The 18629-nt window shown below is 36.8% G+C and overlaps 1 protein-coding gene across 1 annotated transcript in view; it reads left to right on the forward strand.

The window, feature by feature from the left end:
• HELLS (helicase, lymphoid specific) overlaps window positions 1-17826 on the forward strand; it is a 38876-nt gene extending 21050 nt beyond the window's left edge. Inside the window, exons 11-22 of the mRNA XM_004268364.4 lie at window positions 461-657; window positions 3404-3500; window positions 5016-5177; window positions 6957-7096; window positions 7184-7322; window positions 8638-8721; window positions 8805-8924; window positions 9729-9845; window positions 10202-10361; window positions 15232-15328; window positions 15410-15486; window positions 17272-17826. Of these exons, the coding sequence (XP_004268412.1) occupies window positions 461-657; window positions 3404-3500; window positions 5016-5177; window positions 6957-7096; window positions 7184-7322; window positions 8638-8721; window positions 8805-8924; window positions 9729-9845; window positions 10202-10361; window positions 15232-15328; window positions 15410-15486; window positions 17272-17366 (1485 nt within the window). The 3' untranslated portion in view covers window positions 17367-17826. The remainder of the gene's footprint in view (window positions 1-460; window positions 658-3403; window positions 3501-5015; window positions 5178-6956; window positions 7097-7183; window positions 7323-8637; window positions 8722-8804; window positions 8925-9728; window positions 9846-10201; window positions 10362-15231; window positions 15329-15409; window positions 15487-17271) is intronic.
• Window positions 17827-18629: the final 803 nt, after the last annotated feature.

An 18629-nucleotide genomic window follows, 5' to 3' on the forward strand; every position in this document is an offset into this window, starting at 1 on the left:
AATAAAAAGTGTCAATCTCAGATGTGGGCTTCAAGAATGAAAATTCTAACGATATTTAATGTTTCAGAGCATATAGAACTAATAAAGTCCTTCAGTTCTTTTTTTAGGACTGCAAGATAACACTAATTAAAACTCAACAAAGCATTAGAAAGGAAAAGTACAGACTGCTTTGACTAAAGAATGTGAATGGAGAAATCTTAAATATACAACAGCAGGTGGACTTTATTAGTTCAGGACCAAGTGAGGTCTGTTACAGCAACACAAGTATATATCAGTTTTAGGAAATTAATTAATTCTCTTAGTAGATCAAAGGAAAACATGATCATCTCAATAGGTATAGAAATACCGTTTGATAAAATCGAACATTCATTCCTAATAAAGAAGTTTTATCTTTAAAATTGCTTTTAGGAAAAATTGTGAGATCATCATATAAAAAGTTTCCCCTGAATTCCTTTTCTAGAATTGCTACTGGAAATACTTAATAGTAGATGAAGGACACAGGATTAAGAACATGAAGTGCCGCCTAATCAGGGAGTTAAAACGATTCAATGCGGATAACAAGCTTCTTTTGACTGGTACTCCTTTGCAAAACAACTTATCAGAGCTTTGGTCATTGCTGAACTTTTTGTTGCCAGATGTATTTGATGACTTGAAAAGGTAGGTAAGAGGTTATTTAATTATTTCCTATGTTTTTCTAACTGTCTCAAAATCTGTGCTCATAGTTTAAATTAATTTCTATCTTCTAGGTAGCTGGATTAAAGTGATAGCTTTTGGCCAGTTCTTTGTGGTATATATGTTCTGCTCTTTTTATTTTATTTTTTCCAGTTTTATTGAGAAATAATTGACACATCACTGTATAAGTTTAAGATGTACAGTATGACGGTTTGATTTATATGTATTGTGAAGTGATTACCACAATAGGTTTAGTTAACATCCATCATCTCAAATAGATAAAATGAAAAGAAAAAGTTTTTCTCCTTGTGATGAGAACTCTTAGGATCTACTCTTAACAACTTTCCTATATATCATAGAGCTGTGTTAAGTGTAGTCACCATATTATACATTACATACCTAGTGTTTATTTACTTTATAACCATTAGTTTGTACATTTTAACCACCTTCCTCCAATTCCCCTTTCCCCAAAAGTATGTTCTACTTTTGACACAAATTATGAGAGGAGATAAATAAAAGATTATTTTAAAGCTTTTATTGCATTGATTAATTAGAGACAAGCTGTTTTATGCTGCCTTAAAAAACGTTTTTTTTTTTTTTTTTTGGCCACACTGCGCGGCTTGCAGGATCTTAACTCCCCAACCAGGGATCGAACCTGGGCCCACAGCAGTGAAAGCCCCAAATGTCTTAACCGCTGCTCTGCCAGGGAATTCCGTGCCTTAACATATTTTTATAAAGCTCCTTATTGTCTTAACTTTGTGAAACACTTTCAGGTGGATTTTTCTCATTATTTTCTCACAAACAAGAGATAGGTTGAAGGGATAGGGGTTGATACATCCCCTGTCTCACATATAAGAAAACCCAAGTGTCAAGTTATTAAAAATATAACTAGTTAATGCCAGAGTCAAAAATATAACCAGAGTCTCCCAGTTTCACCCTCATGCTTTTTACTCTAGAACTGTTTGAATCTTAGCTTATATCATAAAAAGCAAAAATAAAGTTTTCAGAAAATCATTAGTATACTCAGAATGGAAGAGTAAATAATCTTACCAGACATTAAAAATAATTAACATAGAAGTTTCAAAATCAGGAGGGCAAAATAATTCATTTACACTTACCTTGACATCAGTGAAGGAAGAAAGTTAATTTTATATGGGAGAATAACTTTTAATGTTTTATTTTGAGAATGTATTCCACCTCTGGTGACCAGATATTAGCCCAAGGCTAGGCTGTCTTAGGGAACATTTATTAAAAGGCAAGATTTCCAGGTCCTATGCATTTCCACTGAGTTAGAACACTGAGGGAGGAGCTGGGAATCTGAATGTATAAAATGTGCCTGAGGTGACGAAATTTTGGAAATATCTGATGTAACTACTGCATTAATGTTGTTGGCATTTTTCCCAATTGTATTTACTGACAATATAGCGTTACTTAGCGTAGACATGCTTATATTTAATAGCTCATGTTAATAGGGTTGTTTTTTTTTTTAACATTGTGAAGAACTAAGGATATTAATAGATATCATTATCAGGGTACATATATGTTGAATTTTAAAAACACTGTAGTGGGTCACATTTTTACCTAAAGAGAGAGATCATGTGGTCTTGATACTCAGAGATAGTTTTCATTTCTTTAACTTTATTAAAATGTTTCATAAAATGTGTACCTTAGGATGTGGGGGCAGTCTGGCTGTGACATCTGTCACCCCACTGATCGCTAGGGTTGATCTGGCTGACCTGACTGGCTAGGCCAGTGTCCCCTTCCTCCCATGGGACATGTGCATTCCTCCCGAAGCTACGTGCTTTGTCGTAGAGGATAACATTCCCCAATAGAGGAGGACCCATCTCAAGGTCCATTTGTAGGAGAACATGGGATACTCACGCTTCCAAGACTCCAGACATATCCTAATGAAGTCTGCCTTTAAAAAGAGGAAAAAGGGGGGCTTCCCTGGTGGCGCAGTGGTTGAGAGTCCGCCTGCCGATGCAGGGGACATGGGTTCGTGACCCGGTCTGGGAAGATCCCACATGCCGCGGAGCGGCTGGGACCGTGAGCCATGGCCACTGAGTCTGCGCGACCGGAGCCTGTGCTCCGCAACGGGAGAGGCCACAACAGTGAGAGGCCCGCGTACCGCAAAAAAAAAAAGGGGGGGGGGTACTTTAATGTTTATTTGATGTTTATACTCTTGTTAAGATAATATATTTATTGGAATCTAAAAAAAAAATGGTTCTGAAGAACCTAGGGGCAGGACAGGAATAAAGATGCAAATGTAGAGAATGGACTTGAGGGCATGGGGAGGGGGAAGGGTAAGCTGGGACGAAGTGAGAGAGTGGCATGGACATATATACACTACCAAATGTAAAATAGATAGCTAGTGGGAAGCAGCTGCATAGCACAGGAAGATCAGCTCAGTGCTTTGTGACCACCTAGAGGGGTGGGATAGGGAGGGTGGGAGGGAGACGCAAGATGGGAGGGGATATGGGGATATATGTATATGTATAGCTGATTCACTTTGTTATAAAGCAGAAGCTAACACACCATTGTAAAGCAATTATACTCTGATAAAGATGTAAAAAAAAAAGATAATTATAAATCAGAAAAAATGTTCCCTTTAAGAAAATATCTGCTTCATAATACACAGATTAATACAAAGTTGAAAATGCAGAACATATATCATGTTAATATAACTGATTTATGTGTTAGGTTAACTTGTAATAATTTTTTTATTTTACAGCTTTGAATCTTGGTTTGATATCACTAGTCTTTCTGAAACTGCTGAAGATATTATTGCTAAAGAAAGAGAACAGAATGTATTGCATATGCTGCACCAGGTTTTGACTTTTCTTATTCTGCTTACTAGACTCATAGAATGAAAAAGGAACCCTAGAAATTACCTGTTCAACCCATTGTGGTAGAATTTGAAAAGTGAGCCCCCCCACCCCCAAATTTAATTTACTCTCCTGCCCTTTTCCCTCCCCTAGAGGTCTCATGCTGTTAAAGCAAAAGTAAAGTGCTTTTTAAAATTTTGTCCTTTTCACGTATACTCATTTTACCCCTAATGGTTACTGACATGTTTGTCAGCCAAAAATGAAAATTTTTATGCAATGTTTGCAAATAATAGTTGCATAATTTACTTACTTGTATGATCCATTCTACTGTTTTGTACAAACTCCATCTATCCTTTTTTTTTTTTTTTTTGCGTACGCGGGCCTCTCACTGCTGTGGCCTCTCCCGTTGTGGAGCACAGGCTCCGGACGCGCAGGCTCAGCGGCCATGGCTCACAGGCCCAGCCGCTCTGCGGCATGTGGGATCCTCCCAGACCGGGGCACGAACCCGTGTCCCCTGCATCAGCAGGCGGACTCTCAACCACTGCGCCACCAGGGAAGCCCCCTATCTATTTTTAAACAAACATAATCTTTCAAAAGTCTCCTAGTTTTCATATGTGGGCCTGAAAAGCTTCTCAATTGTGCTTTGACAATTTTATTCAAAATCTTTTTGAAAAAGTTTTTTTGACTTTGAAGTGAGATAGTACGTAAATCAAAGTAAAAATAATACTCCAAATCTTACTTCCCCAAATCATTTGCATGTTTTTTCTGATACTTGCCTGTAGGTATATTTGTATCTGGGCCGCTGTCTACAGATACTTTTTTCTTAAACTACTGGTAATGTTCTCTCTTTCTCTGGAAAATTAAAGTCTCTCTATGCTTGGCTCTATACCTTTGAGGTATTTAAGTACAGAGCCCTAATCTATATGTAAATTAATTACTAATTTAAAGGGAAGGCTATAAAGGATATAAAATGATTTTTTTAAGTTGACTTTCTTTTAAAAACCTAAGTAGTTTAATAATGATATAATTATCTATTGCTTCTCTGTTTTATAAATGTGGAAATCTCTTGTCATCACAGCTGATGAAGGAGAGTAGTTTTAAGTCTGACGTTTTAGAACTTATAGAAGGAAACTTTTCATGCCTACTTTTCTGGATCAGTTGATTTTTTGGTTTTCTACTAATTCGAAACCTCACTTTTAAAAACTGTGGGCTATAACTTTATCCCTAAGAAGTACAGATATCACCTTCTTATTTCAGCTTTTTAAAATATTCAAGTTATACTAGAATTTTTGAAAAATTAAGTTGTGAAATGTTACAGATAAACGCTATGAGTTTGTCATGTGGTGGTTTTTGGTCTGGAAAATTTCAAGGAAATATTTTATATCACCTTTTGAGATGTGATAGTTTTATATAGGAAGAAAAGAGGAAGAAGGGGTAAAAGGGTATTTGGGGAGAGTATTCCTTGAAAATACAAAAATGTTTAATATTTATATATGTTTATTCATGTTTAAATTTTAGATTTTAACACCTTTCTTATTGAGAAGACTAAAGTCTGATGTTGCCCTTGAAGTTCCTCCTAAACGAGAAGTAGTTGTTTATGCACCACTTTCAAAGAAACAAGAGATCTTTTACACAGCCATTGTGAACCGTACAATTGCAAACATGTTTGGATCCAGCGAGGTAGAGTGTGGATTTGAAATAACCCACCTGTAAATGACAGTTGGCATAGAAAATTTCATGGTTGATTTCAGTCTTATATAAGGCTCATCACCTGTTTTCATGACTTGTTGAGGGTGAATTTCTAACTGGAGTATAAGGCATAAGGCCAATAGCAAAAATTGTCTCCTAGTAATTCTGTGGTTCTACTAAAATTCAAGTGATGGTTCCTGCATTGATTGCTTTATAGTCATCTGAAATACTGTCTGGGGATGGATTTGGAAATACATTTGAACAAGCACACAATATACTAAGGGCTTGCCAACTAGACCAGTCACCCCAAATATACAAACCCTTTACAGCAGGTTGTTGGTAGCCAAAAAATTTAATAATATCCTCTATTTGAAAGAAATATCTTTTTTAGTTACCCACCATATTACAAGAAATTGAATTGGAATGTGATTATCTTATAACTGAAGATTAGAAGACCCTTAAATTTTGTTCAGATGTCCAGATTTTTGACTGTTTGCCATGGACCTGTGTATTTCTTTTCAAAGTATTTATGATTACGCATTTCTGTTTTTGTACAACCATTAAACTGTATCCCATTTTCTTTTTTGTTGTTGTTTTGCGGTACACGGTCCTCTACTGTTGTGGCCTCTCCCGTTGTGGAGCACAAGCTCCGGACGCGCAGGCTCAGCAGCCATGGCTCACGGGCCCAGCCGCTCTGCGGCATGTGGGATCTTTCCCCGACCGGGGCACGAACCCATGTCCCCTGCATCGGCAGGCGGACTCTCAACCACTGCACCACCAGGGAAGCCCTCATTTTCATTTTAATTAAAGGGAATCTCTGGCTTTTTAACTGTTAGAAAATTAAAGTAGTTGCCTATTGGAAGGAATTTCATTGCGGTATTATACCAATCCAAAAAAATAACCTCTGTAGTGCAGATATGTGGAGCTTCATTTCAGCCCAAAGCTATTAAATTCCTTTATATAAGTTCAGAAGTTTTATCCATCCTTAATTTTTTCCACTGATATGAATGCATTAACTCTGATTCCAGATATTGTCATCAGTGTTAAAACAATTAAATTTCCCAGGATAAAATTTACATTTGGCTATAGTTTATGGATCCTTGATTTTGTGCCTTTGGAAATTATTAAACTTGATGATGACAGACAAAATTATTTTTTTCTTTATATGTTAAAACATTTTGTACATAAAAATATTATATACCCTACTTTGTGTGTGTGTGTGTATAGAATTTAAGAGTATAGCTTTTTTTTTAACATTCTTTTTAACATCTTTATTGGAGTATAATTGCTTTACAATGGTGTGTTAGTTTCTGCTGTATAACAAAATGAATCAGCTATATGTATACACCTATCCCCATATCCCCTCCCTCTTGTGTCTCCCTCCCACCCTCCCTATCCCACCCCTTTAGGTGGTCACAAAGCACCAAGCTGATCTCCCTGTGCTATGCAGCTGCTTCCCACTACATTTGGTAGTGTATATATGTCAATGCTACTCTCTCACTTCGTCCCAGCTTACCCTTCCCCCTCCCCGTGTCCTCAAGTCCATTCTCTACGTCTGCATCTTTATTCCTGTCCTGCCCCTAGGTTCATCAGAACCTTTTTTTTTTTTAAGATTCCATATGTATTTGTGTTAGCATATGGTATTTGTTTTTCTCTTTCTGACTTACCTTACTCTGTGTGACAGACTCTAGGTCCATCCACGTCACTACAAATAACTAAGAGTATATATATAACTTTTTTAAATGATATTTCTTTAATTTATTGTTTTAGAAAGAAACAGTTGAGCTGAGTCCCACTGGACGACCAAAACGGCGAACTAGAAAGTCAATAGATTACAGCAAAATAGATGATTTCCCTAATGAATTGGAAAAACTGATCAGCCAGATACAGCCAGACGTAGACCGAGAAAGGTGTGAGTTTAAAAATAAATTTAAGTATTCTTTAAACTGTGATTTTTTTTTTTAATGTCTCATTCATGGATTCTATATTTTGTGCAGAGCTGTTGTGGAAACAAATATCCCTATAGAATCTGAAGTTAATCTGAAGCTGCAGAATATAATGATGCTACTTCGCAAGTGCTGTAATCATCCATATTTGATTGAGTACCCTATAGACCCGGTCACACAAGAGTTTAAGGTGAATACTATTTAATAATACACTGTTTTGATGTCTGTAACTTTTTATGTTGGGTGAAAGTGTCATTTTTTTAATTATTACTTACAGTAAATACTGTTATATGAAGATTGTCTTCTCCCCCCAAATTCAGAGAACTTTATGAATGTTAGAATAAAGGTGGTTTTCTGTATGTAAGCTAACTAATATTTTTATTTATATATTTCACGTAAACAGCTAGGAATCCTCCTAAATTTAGAGTGATATTGGAAATATAAGTTTTTAAGTAACACAGTTGATTTCCACTCTGTGTTTTAGTTGCTGTCTATTTTGGAGATTGTTGTCACCTTTTCAGTATTCCTTTTAATTAGTATTCAGCTTGTCAAAATCAGTCGGGCTGCTCATTGTTTAAATCTCAACAGATAGCCACAGAAGAGAGCAAAAAGTTATGTTGATTTGTGGGCTTTCAGATTAAATGAATGAAATTGCTCTCTTAGGCAGTTGATGGAAAAACAACCTAGTAGTAAAGGAAATCAGTTCTCAGTAACCCTCAATAACCCTGTTTTGTACTAGTTTACAGCAGGGTTCCTTACCCTTGTCAATATTGACATTTTGGGCCAGATAATTCTTTGTTAAGGAAGTGCTGTCTTGTGGACTATAGGCCATTTGTCCAGCATCTCTAGCCTGTAGCCACTAGATGCCAAAATATTTCCCTCCCCCAGTTGTGTCAACATGTAAAGTATCTTCCAGACACTGCCAAATATACGCTGGGGGTGGAAGGCAAAACTGCCCCTATTTGAGAACCAGTGTTTTAAAGCTTTTCATTGAGTAAGGAAGAAGATAATCTCTGAAGGTAATTAATATTCACCAGAAGGTTAAAAATTTCATTTTGGATACTTAGGTTGCTTATAAGCTCTTATACTTTCTTTAATTTCTACTGAGAGCTTTAGCAGTAATTTTCATAGGCATTTGGTTGAAAGTGTACTCAGTTATAAAGAATAAACCTCAATATTAAGTAAGTTTGAACTTAATGTTCTGTTATACAAAGTTTTGGGGAGAGGTGTGGGGAGGATAGATTATACACTTAAACTGAATTTTGTTTTTTGTGAAATCATTGGTTTTAAATTGTAGAGTTTGTCTTTCTTTGAGTATGTCTTTCCTTTTCCTTTTTTATCTTCTGATAAAAAAGATCAAATAACAAGGTCAATTTTAAAAGTTTTATAGGGACTTAATTTGTCATTGAAAATTAAACTGTTAACATGGTTTTTATTTTAACAAAAACAGATTATTAGTAGTTGTTGTGACAATTTCTTTTTTCCTTTCTTTCCCCACTTTTAAGATTGATGAAGAGTTGGTAACAAATTCTGGGAAATTCTTAATTTTGGATCGAATGCTGCCAGAACTAAAAAACAGAGGTCATAAGGTATGGTACTTTTGATTGGATTTTTGGTTGTTTAATTATTCTTCATTAATCAGTGTAGATACTAAGATATATTTAAATTTCAGGTGCTGCTTTTTTCACAAATGACAAGAATGTTGGACATTTTGATAGATTACTGTCACTTTAGAAATTTCAACTTCAGCAGGCTTGATGGATCCATGTCTTATTCAGAGAGAGAAAAAAATGTAAGACTGCTTATGTCATACATACTTAATTCTTTTTTGTAACTCCTGTCTTGATTTCTGAAGTAATGTTCAAAATTGACCTAGGGACTTCCCTGGCGGTCCAGTTGTTAAGACTCTGCACTTCCACTGCAGGGGGCACAGGTTCAATTGGGGAACTAAGATCCCGCATCGCGCATGGCACAGCCCAAAAAAAAAAAAGGGACCTACATCCTAGGGCCTCTGGTTTATTGCCACAACTTAGGCAATAGGCATGATCATGATTTTTTTGTTTTATGGGAGTTGAGTCTGATAATTTTATCTCTTTCCACCAAATTGGTCAATTTCAACTTTATGGCTGCTGTGGCTTTCAGTATTTATTTATCCCACATCAAAAGTCCTGTGGATGGGGGCTTCCCTGGTGGCGCAGTGGTTGAGAGTCCACCTGCCGATGCAGGGGACACGGGTTCGTGCCCCGGTCCGGGAAGATCCCACATGCCACAGAGCGGCTGGGCCCGTGAGCCATGTCTGCTGAGCCTGCGCATGCGGAGCCTGTGCTCTGCAACGGGAGAGGCCACAACAGTGAGAGGCCCGCGTACCGCAAAAAAAAAAAAAAAAAAAGTCCTGTGGATGCTTAAGAACTCACACCCAGCTTGAAGAATGCTGGCTTATTATATCCCTTGGGACACCACTGCCCTCCCCTTTCCTTTGCTGGTAAACAAACGGTTATAAGATAGCTGCTTAATATGCAGCTCTATATCCACATTCCAGGCAGGAACAGTTTCTTTCTTTCTTAATTCCTTATGTTTACATCCCTTTTGCTTTTAGATGCACAGCTTCAACACAGATCCAGATGTGTTTATCTTTTTAGTGAGTACACGAGCTGGTGGTCTGGGCATTAATTTGACTGCAGCAGATACTGTTATCATTTATGATAGTGATTGGGTAAGTTGGAAGTGTAGCAATATACTGATTATATTTCCATTCTGAACTTTTAATCTTTCATTGTACACTTCGTAATTTCATTTTTCTGTTTTGAAAAGGTATCCACTTTAAGATGAAAATCATTTCTTTGTCAAGTGTCCAGTGTGTAAAGACTTGAACCTACTTTATCATTGAAGTCACTCTAGCCATCTAAATTGAGTTAAGGCACTTAAACAGTACCTTAACTCAATTTTAATCAGAATCTTTTTAAACAAAGATTCTGATTGGATCATGCTTATTGACTTTACCCACATAGTATGAGTTTAAATAATTTTAACCTTAAGCTGTTAAATGTTATTTTTCTTTTTAACTTTAAGAACCCCCAGTCTGATCTTCAGGCCCAGGACAGATGTCATAGAATTGGTCAGACAAAGCCAGTTGTTGTATATCGTCTTGTTACAGCAAATACTATTGATCAGAAAATTGTGGAAAGAGCAGCTGCTAAAAGAAAACTGGAAAAGTTGATCATCCACAAAAGTAAATAACATTTTGTAGTACTTCCTCGCTTAAGTTGTCTGTTATGTGTTGTGAATTTTTGTTATTGTTGTTACTTTCTTTATAAAAGAAATAGGGGTTCCCTGGTGGCGCAGTGGTTGAGAGTCTGCCTGCCGATGCAGGGGACATGGGTTCGTGCCCCAGTCTGGGAAGATCCTGCATGCCGCGGAGCAGCTGGGCCAGTGAGCCATGGCCGCTGAGCCTGCGCATCCGGAGCCTGTGCTCCACAACGGGAGAGGGCACAACAGTGAGAGGCCCACGTACTGCAAAAAAAAAAAAAAAGAAATCAGTGCAGGATTTAAATAGGCAGTGGGGAATTTGGAGCTGTGAAGACCTAAGCTGGGTTGGTGTGACCATAGACATAATGAAAAATACTAGTGTCTAAAATGAGGAGCAATGGGGCAGTGAAGAGTATCAAGTATACTTTTAAAGTGCCATATCTTAAACTGTCATGGAAATTGACCTGATGTTACTGATTATTCTTTTTTTCATTAAAGAAAAAGAAACTTTTTGTATTGAAGTATAGTTGATTTCTAATATTAGTTTCAGGTGTACAACATGAGTGATTCACAATTTTTATAGCTTATACTCCATTTAAAGTTATTAAAAAATAATGATTGTATTTTTATAAAGTCATTATCTGTGCTGTACAATATCTCCTTATTGCTTATTTATTTTATACATAGCAGTTTATATCTCTTAATCCTCTGCCCCTACCTTGCCCCCACTTCTCCCCACTAACCACTAATTTTTTTCCTATATCTCTGAGTCTGTTTTGTTATTCATGTTTTATTTTTTAGATTCCACATATAATTGATAACATACAGTATTTGTCTTTCTCTGTCTGACTTATTTCACTAAGCATAATCTCTACGTTCATGCACGTTTCAAATGGCAGAATTTCATTCTTATTTATGAGGAATAATATTCCATTTTGTATTTTTCTTTAACCATTCATCTGTTGATGGACACTTAGGTTGTTTCCATATCTTGGCTATTGTAAATAATGCTGCTGTGAACATTGGGATGCAAGTATCTTTTCAAATTATTATTTTTGTTTTCTTTGGATATATACCCAGGAGTGGAATTGCTGGATCATATGGTAGTTCTATTTTTAGTTTTTTTGAGGAACCTTCATACTGTTTTCCCACCATTCCCACCAACAGCATACTAGGGTTTCCTTTTCTCCACATCGTTGCCAACGTTTGTTATTTGTAGACTTTTTTTTTTTTTTTTTTTTTTTGCGGTACGCGGGCCTCCCACTACTGTGGCCTCTCCCGCCGCGGAGCACAGGCTCCGGACGCGCAGGCCCAGCGGCCACGGCTCACGGGCCCAGCCACTCCGCGGCACGTGGGATCCTCCCGGACCGGGGCACGAACCCGCGTCCCCCGCATCGGCAGGCGGACCCTCAACCACTGCGCCACTAGGGAAGCCCTTTGTAGACTTTTTGATGATAGCCATTCTGACAGGTGTGAAGTGATATCTCATTGTGGTTTTGATTTGTATTTCTCTGATGGATGGCGATATTGAGCATCTTTTCATGTGCCTGTTGGCCATGTATAGATGTTCTTTGGAAAAATGTCTATTCAGGTCTGCCAGTTTTTTAATCAGTTGTTTAGGGTTTTTGATATTGAGTTGTATGAGCTGTTTATAATATTTTGGATATTAAGCCCTTATCAGACATAGAGTTTGCAAATATTTTTTCCCATTCAGTAGGTTGCCTTCTCATTTTATTGATGGTTTCCTTACTGTACAAAACATTTATGTCTGACTAGGTTACATTTATTTATTTTTTTTGCTTTTGTTTCCCTTGCCTGAGGAGACAGATCTAAAAAATACTGCTAGGATCAATGTCGAAGAATATATTGCCTGTAGTTTCTTGTAGGAGTTTTATGGTTTCAGGTCTTAGTTTAGGTCTTTAATTCATTTTGAGTTTATTTTTGTTTATGGTGTGAGAAAATGTGCTAGTTTCATTCTTTTATATGTAGCTATCCAGTTTTTTGAAGAGACTGTCTTGTCTTCATTGTATGTTTTGCCTACTTTTCATAGATTATTTGAACATAAGTGCTGTGGGTTTATTTCTGTGCTCTCTATTCTGTTCCATTGATCTATGTGTGTGTGTTTATGCAAGTACCATGCTGTTTTGATTACTGTAGCTTTGTAGCATAGTCTGAAGTCAGGGAGCGTGATTCCTCCAGCTTTGGTCTTTTTTCTCAAGATTGCTTTTGTTTTGGAGAGGTCTTTTGTGGTTCCATACAAATGTTGGGATTACTTGTCCAGTTTGGTGAAAAATGCCATGGGTATTTTGGTAGAGATTGCATGAAATCTGTAGATTGAATTGGGTAGTATGGACATTTTAACAATATTAATTCTTCCAATGCTTCTTTCACCTCCTTAGTTAAGTTTACTCTTAGATATTTCATTCTTGATGGGATTGTTTTTTTACTTCTGCTTTCTGATAGTTAATTATTAGTGTATAGAAATGCAACAGATTTCTGTATATTAATCTTGTATCCTGCAGCTTTGCTGAATTCATTTATTAGCTCTAACAGTTTTTTGTGGAGACTTTAGTTTTTTTCTTGATATAGTATTGTGTCATCTGCAAATAGTGATAGTTGTACTTCTTCCCTTCCAATTTGGATGCCTTTTATTTCTTTTTCTTGTCTGATTGCTGAGGCTGGAACTTCCGATACTGTGTCAATAGAAGTGACGAGAGTAGCCATCTTTGTCTTGCTCCTGATTTTCTAGGAAAAGCTTTCAGCTTTTCACTGTTGAGTATGATGTTATTATTAATGTCTATCCTTTTTTTTAAAATAAATTTATTTATTTATTTTTGGCTGCGTTGGGTCTTAGTTGCTGCGTGTGGGCTTTCTCTAGTTGCGGCAAACAAGGGCTACTCTTTGTTGAGGTGCACAGGCTTCTCAATGCGGTGGCTTCTCTTGTTCCGGAGCATAGGCTCTAGGCGCGGGCTTCAGTAGTTGTGGCTTGCAGGCTCTAGAGCACAGGCTCAGTAGTTGTGGCGTATGGGCTTAGTTGCTCCGTGGCATGTGGGATCTTCCCAGACCAGGGCTCAAATCAGTGTCCCTTGCATTGGCAGGTGGATTCTTAGCCACTGTGCCATCAGGGAAGCCACTACTATTTATTCTTTTCTTTTTTTTTTTTTTTTTTTTGTGGTATGCGGGCGTCTCACTGCTATGGCCTCTGCCGTTGCGGAGCAGAGGCTCCGGATGCACAGGCTCAATGGCCACAGCTCACAAGCCCAGCCACAGCATCTTTCCGGACCAGGGCATGAACCCGTGTCCCCTGCATCGGCAAGCGGACTCTCAACCACTGCGCCACCAGGGAAGCCCTACTGTTTATTCTTGATAAGAGATTTGTGTGCCAAAATGCTTTAAGAAAACTTCCAAGCCTCTTCTTGCAAGTAAAATATATTAAATATTAGAATATTAAAGGTATATTGAAGTAGTGCTACAATAAAATCTGTTTACTTTGTTGAACCTACTATTTCAAAAATATTTGACTCCAGTATGCCCTTTTCATAGTTTCAATAATAGAATATTAAAAACACAGTATTTTTTTTTTAATCTAGAAAAGATTTTGAGGATAGGGAAAGTGAAGTGGGTGAGGCATTGGCATTTTATGTTCTGTTCCCTGGTATTCCTTGGAGTTCTGCTTTTATTTATTCGATATAAAATTCTGTTTGGATAAATGGCTTGATGGCTGCCTTAAGAAAAGCTGAAAATCATCTTATATAAGTTTTGAAGCCTAGAAAAATCATAATAATGTTGAAAATTGCTATCAATTTATTTTATGCTACTTTTCTACTTGCAAATACCTTCTCCAGTATATCTGATTTTGAGGGAAATTGTGGATTAGGCTTTAGACCTCTTTGATTTGATGGAGCATTCAGATTGCAGTTAGAATTTCCATTGGAGGAAAAAGGAACTTGGTCCTAATAAGATGTTGTGCAAATTAAAAATTTTTCACCTGTGCTGGTTTTAGCGATTTGAATTATGAAATAAATTCTGTTTTGTTTTGAATTTAGTTTAAATTAGCTACAGTTTATAGTTTTACTTCCCCAAGTTTTACTTTTAGTAATTTTAGAGATTAATCTTAGAGAACAATTTGAAAGGAATTTTTAAAATGCTGACAGTGTTTTATTGAGGTGTTATATACATACAGTAAAATTCCCAGCTAAGTGTACAGCTTGATGCCTATAACAAGTGTATATACTCGATAAATTATTATCCAGATCGAGGTAGTGAACATTTCCAACATCCGAGAAAGTTTCCCTTTCTAGTCATTTCTGAGGCTCCCTTGCCCCTCACTAGAAGGCAACCACTATTCCAATTTTTGTCATATAGGTTAGTTTTTCCTTTAACTTCATACCTGGATTCATTTGTATGTATTCTTTTTTTGCCTAGCTACTTAATATTCGACATAATATTTTGAGATTCATATATGTTGTGTGTGTTAGAAGTTTGCGATTTAAACAAAAAAATTGCTGAGTAATTCATCCATTCTTTTGTTGATTGATGTTTGAATTGTTTACAGATTTTGGTTCTTATGCATAAGCTCCTCTTATACAAATATTTATGGTCATATGTATGTATTTGTTCTTGGTCTTAGAGTGGGTGTATGTTTAGCTATAGAAAACTACCAAACTTTTCCCCAACCATTTTACACTCCCACCAGCAAAGTATAATTAATTGCAGTTGCTTTTCTTTTTTTTACCAACACTTGGTTTGTCTGTCCTTTTTAATGTAAGGCATTCTGATTGGTTTGTAATGTATTGTATTTTGGTTTTAAAGGCAATTTTGAGTGTTTTGAATTTCTTGAAAATTTTTTCTAGATCATTTCAAAGGTGGTCAATCTGGATTAAATCAATCTAAGAACTTTTTAGACCCTAAGGAATTAATGGAATTATTAAAATCTAGAGATTATGAAAGGTAAGATTATTTTAATTTTAGAAAAATATAATGCATAGTTTTGATTTATCATATAGATGTGAATATCTTGTTTCCTTACAGGGAAGTAAAAGGATCAAGAGAGAAGGTCATTAGTGATAAAGATCTGGAGTTGTTGTTAGATCGAAGTGATCTCCTTGGTAAGTATCTCTCATGGTTTTACTGATTATTTTTACAGAAACTTTGAAACATATACATAAGTAGAGAGAATAGTATAATATACCTCTGTGTATAATTCATTCTGCCATTAATAATTTACAACATTTAGCCAATTTTATTTCATTGCCATTTTCTTTAGTCAGAGTGTTAAACTCATGACATTTTACCCATAGCCACTTTCTTAGGCATCTTTTACTGAGAAGAACATGTTTTTAAACATAGTCACTATGTCATTATTACATTTAAGAGAGTTGGTCCTAAAACCTTAGTATCAGCTAATACCCAGTTCATATCCAGATTTCTCCAGTTGTCTCAAATCTTTTTACGGTTTGAATCAGGATCCAAATTTCATTGTTTGCTATATCTCTTTTCTTCTATATCACCCTCCTCACTTTTGTTTTTCCATGCCATCAATTCGTTGGAAAAACTGTGTTATCTGTCCAGTAAAATGACCTGCATTCCGGAATTGGCCGACTCCTCCCCCCCTTACCCATTGTTCTTTTTTTTTTTTTTAGTAAATTTTTTTATTTTTATTTATTTTTGGCTGCATTGGGTCTTTGTTGCGGTGCACGGGCTTCTCTAGTTGCAGCGAGTGAGTGCTACTCTTTGTTGCGGAGCACAGGCTCTAGGCGCTCGGGCTTAGTAGTTGTGGCTCGTGGGTTCTAGAGTGCAGGCTCAGTAGTTGTGGTGCACGGGCTTACTTGCTCTGCAGCATGTGGGATCTTCCCAGACCAGGGCTTGAACCCGCGTCCCTTGCGTTGGCAGGCGGATTCTTAACCACTGCGCCACCAAGGAAGTCCAGGAAAAGGATTCTTTTTTTTTTTTTGCGGTACACGGGCCTCTCACTGTTGTGGCCTCTCCCGTTGCGGAGCACAGGCTCCGCAGACATGGCTCACAGGCCCAGCCGCTCCGCAGCATGAGGGATCCTCCCGAACCAGGGCACGAACCTGCGTCCCCTGCATCGGCAGCATCGGCAGGCGGACTCTCAACCACTGTGCCACCAGGGAAGCCCCAGGAAAAGGATTCTTAAACAGGATGCAAAACTCTCAAACTAAATGCAGAGATGAATAGATTTTATTAATTTAAAGACTTCTGTAAAAACAAACAATACCGTAAACAGATAAGAGATAAACTATAAATATTTGCAGCACACGGCAGCACACAGGAAATGTTTATCGTATATAAATAAATAAATATCAACAAGAAAACTGGACAGCTTAAGAGCAGACGATTACCAGGAGAGAAAGAAACAGCCAGCGAACATAAAAAGATGCTTCAATCTCCCTAGGAATCAGAGAATGCAAATTAAAACCAGTAGTGCTTTCATTCCAATAGCTATCATATTGACAAAAATGCAAAAGATAGATTTCATATTAGCTATGGGAGTGTATAAAGATATATTTTCATGATGTTTTGCTTTCCTGCTTTTAAACTAACCATAATTGGGCTTTTTAAAAAATATCTCTGAGAACATAATTCAGATTGGTGTTGTTTATTGCTATGTATCAGTATATCTTAAATACAGCAGAAGTGATTTTGATTAGCAAACTGCTGTTTCAGTCAGTTTGTTTGTTCCCTGGAGGCCAGTTCTAGTTTTAATAAGAGGAGTGTACTTTCTTTCTAAAGTGGCCCACATTTCTGTGGATTTTAAAATTTTGGACAGATGACTCACTTCTCATAAAAACATAGTGGACCTCTCTTTTAAGATTTCTTTTTAAGTTCTTATACTTAAAAAAAAAAAACTTGTTTATGTATTTTTCTCTTAGATCAAATGAATGCCTCAGGACCAATTAAAGAGAAGATGGGGATTTTCAAGATACTAGAAAATTCTGAAGATTCCAGTCCCGAATGTTTGTTTTAAACTGGAGCTAAAAGAATGTCTTTAAAAAGTTCTTGTTTACATCTGGTGATCTGTATTGGTGTTAAAATCCAGATTTTTCACTCTCCTTCTTTGATTATATCAGTTTACGTAATATAACTTGTACCATTGCATACGTTTCTGAGCCTTATTAAGAGCAAAGACGTATTCATAGTAAGTTTCAGTTAATTTTTCGGACTCGATAGTACTCCTGGGTATAGGCTGTTGTGTCCTTAACCACTGCCAGATTTATACAGTCTTCCTGTGGAAGTTTAATGTCTTTCCCCCACCCTCCTTTTTAGCAATACATTTCATGAGTTTTTGGTACTTCAGTTATGGAGTAGGCTTTGGATGGGGGAAAGATTGGGATTATACTGTCTGTTGTTGAAATAAGAAATGGTTTGATTTTTTAGGGTCTCTTTCTATAAAATAGTTTGCCAAATAAATGTTTGTTATAAGATGATCTCATCAGATTATTTTTTCAGATAAATAATGGCTCAGGTGAAATACTAGCAGACGTCTTGACTGGCATTGTGATTCAACATTATGGTAACTCTTGTTTCATTCATTAGTACTATACACATATGTCATATAAAGATTTCAACTGGACCTTGGATCAATGCAGAGAAGGCTCTGGAAGAAATTATAGGTTCTTGACAAAAGACCAGAAATTGGAAGTGGCAGTGTACCATGCAAAACAAGAACAGAACAAGAGAAAAGGGACCCTGAAAATTTATAGCAGGGAGGGGTTAAAATAAGACTTAGGAATATAAGTAACACAAGATCCATAACAGGAGCAAAATGGGAACCATTTAGGCCCTGTATGTATATGAAAACTGAATGCTCCCTGAACCATACATTTTTGTGGAGGTTGTTATTCTTGCTGCCATGTATATTCAAATGTAGATGAGATTCTCTCTGCCTTAGGGTAATGGAACCTAGGACTCAGAAGAAAAACTATTTTAAGAGAATATTCAGCCAAAGGAAAGAATAGACTACAGAGTGGATTTTTTTCAAAGTAGAAATGTTTACCAGTCGCTGACAAATCATCATCGTAACCTCAGTTGGTTGCTTAGTAGTCATACTAAGTTTTCCTAATCCATTCTCTTACATTGAGCTCAAATGATTATTTCATGGGTTTATTTCTGTCCTTAACATTTCTAATACCTCCTCCCTCTGGGCTTGCTCCCTGTCCACACAGAGAAAATAAAAATGATCAGAAAAGAACTTGCCACCACTGCATCTGTAAACCTGCCAGCATCTGTG

The sequence above is a fragment of the Orcinus orca genome, chromosome 14 (assembly GCF_937001465.1).
Source record: "Orcinus orca chromosome 14, mOrcOrc1.1, whole genome shotgun sequence".
NCBI lineage: Eukaryota > Metazoa > Chordata > Mammalia > Artiodactyla > Delphinidae > Orcinus > Orcinus orca.